Here is a 12234-nt window from a genome sequence, read left to right on the forward strand (position 1 = left end):
GTGAAGGCTTTTGAGGAATTGAATTTAGCAAGAATTTAAATTTATTCCAGTTGTATGTAGATTTGGCCGTTTGATTCATTCCATGATGGCTGCGAAATATGCAATGCTATAGACCCAAGATGCCAAAATCCGACATCAGAATTCCTTTATGCTTCATTGTCAATTGGCATCCTTAGCTCTTCAAAACTACTGGGTTCTCCAAAACTACACTACACTCGGTCCGCTCATCTATGGTTCATTGAATTAGCGCCTTAGTAGACGTGGTTGGTGAAGTCGTCCTTCTCAAAGTTCCAGGTGTCGTCGGAGATTCTGCCTCTCAATTCGGGAATCTCAGAGCCACGCACGTACACGTCCTCGAACAAGATGGACATCTTGGCCTCTGGTGGAGCGTCAGCCTCGGCAGCAGCAACCTGCTCGTCAACGTACTTTCTGGCAGCCTTGTCGTAAGACTTGATCTCGGCCTCGTCGGCAAGGTTCAAGTCCAAAAGCACGGCCTTCAAGCCGGCAATGGGGTCGTTTCTGGATCTCATGTGCTGCACCTCCTCTCTGGTTCTGTAGGTGGTACCAGGGTCGGACATGGAGTGACCACCGTATCTGTAGGTCTCGAACTCCATCACCAAAGGACCGTTACCGTTGGCACACCAGTCCTTGGCGAACTTGGAGGCCTGGTAGCAGGCCAAGATGTCCATACCGTTGACCTTCAAACCAGGAATGTACTGGCCTCTCTTGTGGTATTCGACCATGGCGGAAGAACGGGCAGCAGAGGTACCCATACCGTACTTGTTGTTCTCGCATGCAAAGATACATGGCAAGTCCCAGAGCTTGGCCATGTTGTAGGCCTCGAACACCTGACCCTGGTTGGCGGCACCGTCACCGTACAAGGTGAAAGTGGCGTTCTTGTCGCCTCTGTACTTGTGGGCAAAAGCCAAACCGGCACCGAGAGGCACCTGGGCACCGACAATACCGTTACCACCGTAGAAGCCAGGAGCAAACATGTGCATCGAACCACCTTTACCGTACGACACACCGGAACGCTTACCCATCAATTCACCCAAAACCTCCTTGACAGACGCGCCTCTGGTGAAGGCAAAACCGTGACATCTGTACGACGTGATCACGGTGTCCTGGGGAGTAATGGCATTCTCAATACCCACAGCAACGGCCTCCTGACCCACAGACAAGTGGCAGAACCCTCTGATCTTCTTGGCCTTGTACAAGGCGTCAGCAGCCATCTCCATTCTTCTGATGATGATCATGTCCTTGTACATCTTCAAAAGAGTTTCCTTCTCCGTCTCAAACGTCAAGGAAGGAGCATCGTCGAGTTTGTAAGTTTCAAACGACGATTCAGGAAGCTGGATTTGCGCGAGGTCCAGGGCCTGGGAGGCCAAGGATCTGGAAGCAGCTACCGCCCTAATTGGGCCCGCTTTGGAGCAAATGGCGCTTCTAAGCATTGGAAGGAAAGTGGTTTTGGTGGTTTTTGGCTCGGGATGGCCTTTTCCGCGCTGCCCGGAGTTGCACTTCCGGTCACGTGACCGCCAGCGGGATCAACCTGTTTTTGGCACTGAGCGGCCCCAGCGGTTTCACGAGAAATAATCGTAAATTCCATGCTCTAAGCCGAGCAAATGCGTGCAAAAATCATTGAAACCTCCCCGAAATCCACCGTTTTAACGACCCCTCGAGCCCAAAAACAGGCTCCGGGCCCGGTCCTGCACGGCGCCGTCAATGGCTGCGAAAAGCGAACCGGACTTTCTCGCTCCGAAGGTTTCAGAATACGGGGATTTTTTGCAAAAAGAGATTTTCAATAACTGGTTTGTTTATGATGTTGAGGCTTTTTGGTGGTTTTTGAAAGCTTGATTTGAAAATTTGGCTTTTGCTGTTCGGAGAAAATCGCCTTGTTGGGCACTGATAAGAGTCGCGAAGCCGCCCCAACGTTTCCGTCTTTTCAGGGCAAGATGGGTTATGGAGAATGGGGATTTCTTTGATTTTTTAAGGTCTATTTTTAAGTTTTCTTGTTTTTGGATCTCCCTTTTCTAAAAAAAAAGGATTTGGCAATTTGCATTGAAAGTGTTGTTTTGGTTTTGTGGTTCACTGCTGGGTTGCTGGTTAACGCATGATGGTGTAGCAAAGCATTGGAGGGTAGGTCCACTTTTTCTGAAATGATGATGAATGGTAATTTCCAGATATAAGATATGATCCCATCAGGAAACCCTTTTATAATTCATCCATAAAATCTCGGCCTTCTCCGTAGCCAGTGCTATGTGATTTTAGAAAGGTAGAAGCAGAGGCTGAACACTTCCGTTTGCAAAAACATTATGTAGCTTTCCTTTTGATAGAGGAGGGACGTCACGATTTTATTGTGTCTGCATAGACACAAATGGGCCAATTTGTATTGACCGTTTAGTATGAACCAGTTGATATAATATGCCTTGTTTTCTCCATGGGGCATCCCACACACGACATTGAGTCCAGTCCTTAATTGATGGCTTTTTTCGTTTTTCTAACCCAATCAAAAATCTCAAAAATTAACTATTGCGTTGAAATATCGTGCTTTTGATCCTTCTCGAATGTGACAAGAGACCACCGGTAAGGCAGATGACATCCACTCAGGAGTTTCATAGGCTGAAGTTGCATGGGCTGAAGCTGCATGGGCTGAAGCTGCATGGGCTGAAGCTGCATGGGCTGAAGCTCCATAGGCTAGAATTTAGAAGTTGATGAAAATACGATTAAACGAAGTTAAAGCTGAAATGTATCAGTTACAAGTGCATTTACCTTCCTGTCTTCACCATGATGCCTGGTAGCACTACGGAAATGATGAACCGGAAGTGTCGAATTGCCTGAGCCAAAAAGTAGGAAATTACTCCAGTAGTATGGAGTCTTCAGAGTCACATATAAAGCATCTTTAGTGATCTAGAAACTACGGAGGAAGACAGGTCATGATCCAGACACCCTCCACACAAATCTGTTCACCACCCAAATTCTATTAAATCAAGGAAAACGAAAAAAAATCGCATTTTCAAAACCCTCCTTTTAAAACCTCTTTTCTCTGCCTCCTTCCACCTCTCTGATAGCAGCACCTCACCACTTATCAGCACTGCCTTTTCGCAGCCAACCAGAACACATATATCCCATCACCACCACCAAAAAAGCACCACCAAAACTATAAATACCCCAACCTCCCCAACCTGATAACTTTCTTACTGATTTTTCAAAAAGCTTTTTCAAAACTCTTTTCCAGCTTCCCCGGTCTTCACGTGACTCCTCTCTGCCATATCGTCCCATCTTCACCTACACCTTCTTCCCACAATGCATCCCCAGTTGGACAGAAACCGTTTCGACAGCTGTGAAAAACTCATGGACGCCTTGGAGGAGTGCCACAAGGCCGAGTTTCTCAAAAAAGCCATGGGCATGTGCAACTTTGAAAAAGATGAGTTGACCAAGTGCCTCCATGTTCAGAGAACCGAGGATGCCAAGCAGAGAATCATCCAGAGCAGAGAGAAGCAAAAGGCTTTTCACGAGCAGCAGCGTAAGCGTGAAGAGGAGTTGTACGGAAAGAACGGCTACTTGAAAAAGGTCATCGAGATGGAGGCTCTGAAGAGACACTAGTCTTGGAGTTGCATGGCTGATTTGGTGAAGTTTAGTCTTCGTTGGTAAACTCAAGCCTTTGTTACATTCATGGAGCTTAAGCTTCTTCTGAGTTAAGTGCTTCTTGTTTATTTTTGCATACTCTGTCTGTTTGCTTTTCAGTGAGGTCTGGTAGGTCCAGGCACCTCAGGTTTACTTCTTGTACATACATAATTAGAATAACATATTGTTAAATTTGATAGCTTTTGTGCCCTTTTGTTCACGGTCAGAGTCAGTGGTCATTCTTGCTTACACCCCATATCTTCAGTAATAAGACGTCCCAGCTGTTTCAGAATGCAAACGATCATTTCACGGCTTTATTCATTTTATTCCTCAAAAGAACCGATTTCGATGGAACAGACGTCGATGGAACAGAGGTCGATGTAAACCGATTTCGATGGAACATAGGGAATACTTTCGTTGCACTTACCCACCCTCCATCTATCCTTCCATTCGATTATCTCCACAACAGCACCTACACGCCTTTGGCCTACACTTCTTTCCCATCTAATTCATTACCTGGCTAGTCCTGGCGGGTCCTGAGCACACGCTTGGTGACCTTATCCTTCGTGACAATGTAAACGACAGCACCCCAACCGGACAAGGCGTCTCTGTCGACGGCGTTCAAAAGCGCCTGCGAAATGGTCTCAAACAAGTCCTCAGGCTCCAAGTCCGGCTCGTAGAGCGACTCACACATACCGTAGAGCTGGTCACTGGCAGTACCAGAAACAATAAAGTCTTTGGCAGCGTCGATACAGCCAATCAAGTCAAAGCCGCAAATGAACGGCTTGTTGGTTTTCAGCTCCAATCCAGCAACAATGGGGCCCACGAAGAAAGGACCGAAACGCTTCTCGTACAACGACAGCGAAACCAAGTTGGCCAATGTCGTGGGCTCAATTTCCCTTTCTTCCCTCAACTTGTACAAGTTGTTCTTGAGACGGAAATCCTCTTTAAGCGTGAGCACGTCTGTGGCAAGACCAGTGAGACCAAGGAAGGTTTTGTCGCCAAACTGGAACACCTTTTCGAAGTTATTGGACAATCCGAGCGACTGGTTTCCTAGTCTGAGATCGGACGCAATTGCTATACATTCTTTGCCGACCATGGCGACGGCGGAGCCACCTGGGGTTAGTGATTGTTTGGAATTTGATTTGGTTTAGTAGTACGTACCGTTGATGGAACTGGGGTCAGACATGGTTAAGTAGTAGTATATAATCGCCGCCACCTTTGATGTTGCCTGTTTGGTCACGTGCGCGATCACGTGCTTTGAAGTGTTCGTGTTACGTAAGCACTTATGTAATCAGCTTGGTGTGATTTACTCTGATGGTGGAATAAGTGGATAATAATTAAAAATGATAAAGGGGCTTCGATCTTTGAAGATTTTGAAGAATGAGTTTCTTCTTGGAATGTCATATACTCTGTGTGTCAAAAGTGAGTTCACATATCTATTCAACTGCTTCTCAGTACACTATGTATCCGATACACGAATGCTCAATATACATTAATATTCTGAGGACGTCGATTTAAACTTTTTTTTTGAAAGTCAGTATAATACCTCACCTTTCTTCTAATTCATTCAAGTTGGGCCATTCTTAACATCAAACCATTTAGAAGTAACATTCTTCCCTGTTCTACTCCACCATCTTCATCATAGATTCACATGTCCTTCTAAAGCTGCTTCTTGAATGATTCCCTACTCCCCGATTCCAAATTGTTCACTTACCCTATCATAATATACTCATACACTAAATAACCGTCTCGTCCTCGTCCTCCTCCTTGATGGTGTTGGTGCTGAAGCTCATAATAAGCTCCCGCTTGGCCTGGTTCAACTCTCCCTCGTTTGGTGCTCCACTGTTCACATCCGCCGAGAGCAACTGATTAATAGGACTGCTCTCCAGATCCTTGATGTCGGCAAGACTGAAGTTCTTGGGCAGCTTCACCAATGTGCCAGAGGTATCCTCCAAACCGGTGGAGACGTCGTACTCGGCATCTTTCTCGTCTCGAGACTCAGGCAAAGCGTCCTTGCGCCTGAACATCATATAAAGCTCGGGTGTGAGCATACTGAGCTTTTCAAGCTCCTTTTTGGCCACCTTGACCACCTCCAGCTCAGCCTTCTGGTGCTCATGAAGGCGCTTTGCAACCTCTGCGCCCACTTCAACGTCATTCTCCTTGTTAATCTTGAGCTTTTCATCGTCCATAATGTCCTGTTTGAGCTTCTCGTAGACATCGTCTTCGACAGCATCAAACCTGAGCTTGAGTCCGTGTCCAAGAGTGATCATGTAGCTCTTGTACTTGATGAGTTCGGTTTTGTATTCGTTGGCACGGTTCTCGAAGTTCAGCGAGATCATTCTGTAGTTGGATGTGCCTTGAAACTTTCTGAACTGCTTCAAGAAGGTCGTTCTCGTCTGGCTGAAGCTGTTGTAATAGCCCTTCAAGCTATTGTAGTACTTGAGCGTCAGCAAGAACTGCTTCAGGAAGCCGTCATGCAGAGCATCATCGCCGTCATCAGCAGTGGACAAGTTGCTGATGTACACACCCTTCGGAAGTTGTTCCCATTTCTGTACGTTCTTGGTTTTCTTGAAACCATCGCCCAAGGCCACGAGCCCGTCGATGTTGGTCCAGCCGTACTCGATCGATGAGACACTCTCCTCCAAAGGTGGAACAGCCGTAATCTTTGAAGCCCAGAAATTACATGTGTTGACGTACTCAGTGGCAACCTCCACCGTACCAGCCTCAAAGATGAACTTCTTGGCGGCCTTCTTGCTCGTCTTGGGGAACGACAAGGACCACTGGATCTTCTCTGAAGATTGTGAAAGCGACAGACGTTCAAGCTGGGCAATGGTGGCGCACAAGTTGTAATTACCCATGTTAGCAGCGTTCTTGAGCCAGTTTCCGTCACCAATATCTTCCTCATCGTCTTCAACGTCAACACCAAACGCAATGCTGTGTTTACGCAACTTCTTCAACTTCTGCTGCTGCTTCTTGATCTGCTTGGGATCGAAAGAATAAAGCCTGAGCTCACCTTTGGACACCACGACAAAGTACTCGCTGAACTTGGTGGTGAAGGCATGGTGGTTGTGACTGGTACCCACTGTTGTAGACACAGCAGCAGGTTCCTTTGGTGTGCTTTTAAAGAATGAAAAGAAGCTCAGCTTGCGAGAAGCGATGGAGGAAGCACTCAGAAGGAACCCGCTTGAGGCTTGTTGGACATCCCCGTTTCCAGTGGAATCCAGCTGGTCATTGTTGATGATTTTGAGCCGCAAAATACCCTCCTTCAAGTATGGTGCACCTTGCAACTCCAACTTCAAGTCGTAAGAGTCCTGGAAGTTGGCCACATCAAAGTCCTCCAACTCCTGCTTTTCATTGTGAGAGGCTTCCAATGTGGGGAGATCGGCGGTCAGGAGCGAGAACTGGTCATCGTTGTTGGACTGCCTGCTGATTATCGACGTTCTGGAGCTCTTGTGGCCCAAACTTGCGTGGCCATAGTGGCGCAAGTGGTCTAAGGAAGTCCTTTTCTTGAGATGAGAACGGGGGGTATTGTTGGAGTGCAACACACGCGTAAAACCCACGCGGGCGCTGTTTTGACCAAATCCGGCGTTGGTGGAAGTAGCTGTAACGTGAGAAACGGTCGAACCACCAGAACGCACTTTCAGAAGTGCCAAGGATTGTCTGCGTTCTGGGTCGGTGGAGTAGTTAGACACGTTGGAGTACTGTCTGCTGAGGTCGTTCTGAACCGCAGAATCGTCTCCGTTGATCTGGGGCAGCTCACCCGAGTTTGCAGAGAAGGTCAGGCGGATAGTGTCGGCCACAGAAAAACGGTTTTGGTTGACAGGGCGTCTAGGCGACGACTGGGGCGCCAAGTCATTGTTCTTCTTCAAGTAGAGCTCGGCTCTAGCCAATTCGTCATAGTACAGGTGGAGCTCTCTCTCGATCAGGATCTTCTGTCTCACGGAGAGCTTGCCAGAGGCCTTCTTGTTCAGCTGAAGGAAAGTGGAGAAGGTGTTTCTGACGTAGTCGGACTGGGAGATGGCGTTCTTCTTGCTGATCTCGGTGTTGTGCAAGGCGGTGTTGAGCAAGATCAAGCTGTACAAGATGATGTAGATTTTCTCAAAGTCCTGGGTGCAAAACACGTTGACCGGGTTCTGGCGGATGTACAGCCTCGTGAAGGCCAGGAGAATACGGTCGATCTCCTGGGACTCGCCCTTGAGGTACAACTTGGAGCATAAGGTTCTTGTGGATCTCACCAAGCTGGGGCTCCACGTGAACAAGTCCATGTAGAGCTCCCTGATGGAGGCGGAGTCCTTGTCGTCGGCGGCCAAGAACTGGGTGTACTCTTCCGGTTTAATCAGCACGAACTCCTCGTTATAGAGCTTTTTGGCGATTTCCTTGAGCTCGTCCTCGGCCTCCTTGTCGGGGTCCTCTGAAGCTGAGCTTTCGGAAATGGCCTCCTCGGGGTTAAGCACCACCACCAACGCGTCCTTCTTTTCAGCAGAAGAGCCGTTTTCCACCGTTTCCACTGTTGTTTCCCTGGGCAGGTCGGTCTTTGTGGTTTCCCCTTCCTCCTCCTCGGGGCAGGGTGCAGGATTTTCGACTTTTTCGATCCGGTCTGTCCCGTGGAGCGTCTCCAGCAGGTCAGTTTTAGTGAGTGACATGGAAAAGTGCAGAAAAAGAAGTGGTAGTTTTTGGTATCAGTGAAGATTCGAGGTACAGGTAGACGACACAGGATGGTGTCAGTGCGGCGCGCGTGTGGGAAAAGGCGTGTGTGGTGTACGGGTGCGGGTCCGATTTCGGGGTACCGGGCCTTTTTTACGAGATTCCACTATATAAGAGGCCGAGATCCGGGTCGGTTTTGGGAGTAGATTTTTTTTGTAGCTTGCCAAGGCTCGTGTGTGGCGAGAAACGTCGGGCTGGTGGTCGGCCAAACCGCGCGGCGTAGCCAGCTCAGGAACCTCCAACCACCCGAAAGGCTGAAGTTTTTGGAGGAGTAAGGGGATTTTGTGGAATGGCTGATTTTCGAAAATTCAGCCTTTAAACAAACGCTTCGTTTCTTTTCTCCCCGTATCTGACGCCTCCGGGGTCGTTGTGGCTTTGACGGTTATCAGACGGTAGCGCAGACGACTGGTCTGGCGCGGCGCGGCTAAACCTTGCACCAGACGAGATCGGAAACACGGCGTGTTGCGTTGAGTTCTTTTATGTTTTTGGTTTTTTTTTTTCTTATGTTTTTGGTTTTGTCTTTTTGTTGATTTCCACAAATTCAGATCGCAACGCCTCCTTTGCCCCGTTTCATGTCTGCCGAATTCTCGTTTGCCCAGATCCGGAATGGCCCGCGCATTGTCTCGTGGAATGCGCTTGATCAGGTATGCTAATGGCAAGAAGCGGGCTTTTTCAGCGGGGCGGATTTTTAGACGAAACGTCCCGATGCAGACGTCAAGCTGATAAGATTTTGGAGATTTTGGAGGAAACTTCGAGAACTGTGGAAGTGGAGAATTTCGAGAAAAGTGTATTTTTTTATGGCGGCACGTCGGAATGCTGCTGGTACGGGGCCACAATGGAAAATGGTAGTAGGCCCTTGTGCACTATCACATTATGGACGGCGGGGTGAATGTGCGTTTCTTCAATAAGGCCAATGGGAGATTTAGCCTTTTCGTCTAGGGCGTGGGCTGAATAAAGGAGGGACAAGGTGGGTTTACACTTTAATTTGGATTTTGATTTGGAAAAAAACTAGAGTATAGCGCTTTTTGACATGTCCTGGCTAGATTGCATGGTTGGGGGTTCTTTGTTACAAGCCTCGGGTGGATCAGGAGCCACATTGTGGAAAAGCGTTCTAGTGGAAATGATCGGTCTAATTCGAGATTCTGGACGATCGCCCTTCTGGGGTTGACCAATCAACTGGGACATTTCACATTTTGGTAATTGGGCTTTTTGATGGAAATTGCGGTGATTAGGTCTCTAGAGCCATCTCTATCAACCATTCATCACCGCTATCATTGGTATTACCACAACGACGGTCACATCGACTGTCTCGAGAAAATCTGCAACGTTTCATCTCTCTAAAATCTCCTCAAACTCAATATTCCCACTTACTTTTTCACCTCGACAAGCAATCAACTGCCTGGACCTGCTGTCGCAAAGTTTGAAGCGCCATTGTTCGAATCTTTATCCGCTTTGGGCAGCGCTTGGTCCTCTCCTATTCGGTACTTCCGAGCTCCGTAGCCGTAGACGAAAAGCCGCCAAGCGTCGTGAATCTAGCCTATTTTGATCAGTGGATGGAATAGAATGGTACGAGTTTTCAAAAATAAGGAGAAAGAGCCAGAAGTGGACATTGAAACAGATTCTGGAAGAGCTGGAGCTCTTTCTTTTCATGGCGTAATAATCTGCTCAGTTGCAGTTGACGGAGATCTAAATTTGAGAAACTTTGATACTACCTCTTGGTGCTGCTATCAGGGTAGATTATGCCGCTTTGTTTGAAGTGACTACTGTACAATGCAGCTTTTGGTTGTCTTTTAGGACCTGAACCGACAAATCAGGCGGTAATGGATGATCTATACTAAAGCATCATTTTGAGTTAGAAAGATTTCCAATGTCCAGAAGAATTATCAAGTAAAAGGTGATGCTCAAAAGTGGCATCTGTGAGCATTCAAGAGCTTCGTCCTTCTGGAAAATTTCCACATACTTGTTCCAGCTATAACATTTAGCTGACCGATGCCATATATGGCAAGATATATCAATCGGTGAGTCCATTTGAACCATTTGAACCATTTGAACCATTTGAACCATTTGAAACTTAGAAAAAAATCTAATTTTTCAATACTATAAGTTCCTAGACGCCGTATGGCAAGGGACAAGATTAAAGTTGGCTTTTTATAGCAATCACTGCAGAATATTTCCAAATCTTCCCAAAATACTATCGATGAAAATAATGTGTATGCTGACAGCATTTCGGTTCAGGGCCTACTGATATTATTTACTCTTCACGTTTGCGTCCCGGTACATCATCACACAGCATGCTTTCAAACCATAACAGACAAAAAAGCCGATTCTCTTTTCTTCCTCTATTTCCAAATGCCCTTTCTTTCAATGTACAAAACAGGTGACCGAGAAGAAATTGATGACCTCATCGACTTCCTCGACGCCTTCTTAAAAGAAGAACATATCGATGACCTTGAAAACTACCTTTTGAACGAGCTCCAATTTGCAAATATCGAGGCTCCGGTGGAAGTCCTTAAGCATGATTCTTACCACATTGCAAGTCTCTTATTTTGGGAGGTGTTTGGGCTGGATCGCTTCAAAGTAGTGTCTTCAGTTGCCAGAGAAGAGATTGTAGCCCTTTGGGGAAGGTTTATAAAAACCATACAAGTGAGAGCCGTGCTTGACTTTCTTCCTTTAAAACGTTTTGTTCTGATAATGGAAGATACGGGCTCTTTGGAAGTTCTAACAACAGCGGTGAATATTCTCGTGTGGTTGATATCTGAGGATGATAGTGAAGAATCATCGGACTTTCTTGACTATACTCAGTTCCTCGGGGAAGTGCTTAAATGGTACTTGACTGAAAGTTCAGCTGGTGAGTGTGTGGATTCCTTGTATGAATTGCTTCACGAATGTATCGATGACTCTTTAGATATTGCAATTGAATTCATAGACAAGTCTATTGATCAGCTACCTCTGGTATATGATTTTGCCATGATGGAGAGGTACCGGGAAGTATTTGAGATTGTGCTAAGTCGAGAACTTGAGATTCCAGAATCTCTTCTCCTCAAGGTGGTTTACGTGGCTGAGTTGGAGATATTCAGCAAGCAAGTTAAGGATCTAGAGACGCTTATGGAATTCTACACTGCCTTGTGGGAGCTTCTGGAAAAATCACCAAGTATTTTACCCCATGCTTGAGTCTAGGATTCGAGCCGTATTGGGTTTACTAGAGAGAGGTTTGGATGACTTATCTGTTGAGCCGAGTGTAGCACATTTTTCTGAAAAGCTCACAAGTTGTACTTGCCATTATATCAATCAATGGGCAAAGGCAGAGAATTCTGTGGAACGAATAATTCAAAAGCTCAGTTTCAAAGAGCCCGAGCACCTCAAGGTTTTGGAGATTTTCGATTACAGCTTCATCGAGGAGAAGTGTACATTCTTCAATGAGAAGCTCCAACTGTTAAAGCTATCAAAAGACATGTACGCAAAAAAGGCAATTTGGAGAACAATGAAAAATCCAGAATTTTTTGCCATGTTTGCTAAAAACGGGCAGTTGTCCATGGATGAGTTTGGGCAAATGGAGGAGCCTCTACTCTACGAGTACCTAAATAACCTATCTCAACACACCCATTCCCATGAGTACCTTCTTGAAAATACGACAGGAGTGATAAGGGTGTTTTGGATGATAATGAAAGATGATCCTTTGGACGAGGGAGCTTGAGGGGGTGCAATGACTATGACAAGGTTTTCGCTGCCTTACTTATGAAGGTGCATTTTTAAGCGTCTGGAAATGTTGTACCTATGTAAATGCATTGACGAACTTTTGAAGGAGGATATCAAGTCACTTCACGAGAATAACTCTTGAGTAGATGCCTGAATTTTTATTCAGGTAAAGAAACCATAATATGTGAGAGAGAATTATACAAAGTC

General features: G+C 46.4%; 5 protein-coding genes across 5 annotated transcripts; 2 read left to right on the forward strand and 3 right to left on the reverse strand. All coding sequences in view use genetic code 12, as the record gives it.

Annotated features, from left to right (window-relative positions):
• Positions 1-251: 251 nt before the first annotated feature.
• On the reverse strand, positions 252-1451 carry PDA1 (pyruvate dehydrogenase (acetyl-transferring) subunit E1 alpha; the record flags this gene model as incomplete). The annotated part of the gene is made up of 1 exon (XM_025482831.1): positions 252-1451. The coding sequence occupies one exon, from the start codon at positions 1449-1451 to the stop codon at positions 252-254; it is 1200 nt and encodes a 399-aa protein (XP_025337774.1).
• Positions 1452-3303: 1852 nt separating this feature from the next.
• CXQ87_004391 (uncharacterized protein) lies at positions 3304-3603 on the forward strand (the record flags this gene model as incomplete). The annotated part of the gene is made up of 1 exon (XM_025482832.1): positions 3304-3603. One exon carries the CDS (start codon positions 3304-3306, stop codon positions 3601-3603), a length of 300 nt encoding a protein of 99 aa, XP_025337775.1.
• A 541-nt stretch (positions 3604-4144) lies between these two features.
• On the reverse strand, positions 4145-4813 carry PUP3 (proteasome core particle subunit beta 3; the record flags this gene model as incomplete). Its single annotated transcript, XM_025482833.1, has 2 exons — positions 4145-4740; positions 4789-4813. The coding sequence occupies 2 exons, from the start codon at positions 4811-4813 to the stop codon at positions 4145-4147; spliced, it is 621 nt and encodes a 206-aa protein (XP_025337776.1).
• A 550-nt stretch (positions 4814-5363) lies between these two features.
• CXQ87_004393 (Arf family guanine nucleotide exchange factor) lies at positions 5364-8270 on the reverse strand (the record flags this gene model as incomplete). Its single annotated transcript, XM_025482834.1, has 1 exon — positions 5364-8270. One exon carries the CDS (start codon positions 8268-8270, stop codon positions 5364-5366), a length of 2907 nt encoding a protein of 968 aa, XP_025337777.1.
• A 2425-nt stretch (positions 8271-10695) lies between these two features.
• CXQ87_004394 (uncharacterized protein) lies at positions 10696-12025 on the forward strand (the record flags this gene model as incomplete). The annotated part of the gene is made up of 2 exons (XM_025482835.1): positions 10696-11482; positions 11637-12025. The coding sequence occupies 2 exons, from the start codon at positions 10696-10698 to the stop codon at positions 12023-12025; spliced, it is 1176 nt and encodes a 391-aa protein (XP_025337778.1).
• Positions 12026-12234: the final 209 nt, after the last annotated feature.

This window comes from Candidozyma duobushaemuli, assembly GCF_002926085.2.
Source record: "Candidozyma duobushaemuli strain B09383 chromosome Unknown E_B09383, whole genome shotgun sequence".
Taxonomy (NCBI): Eukaryota; Fungi; Ascomycota; class Pichiomycetes; order Serinales; family Metschnikowiaceae; genus Candidozyma; species Candidozyma duobushaemuli.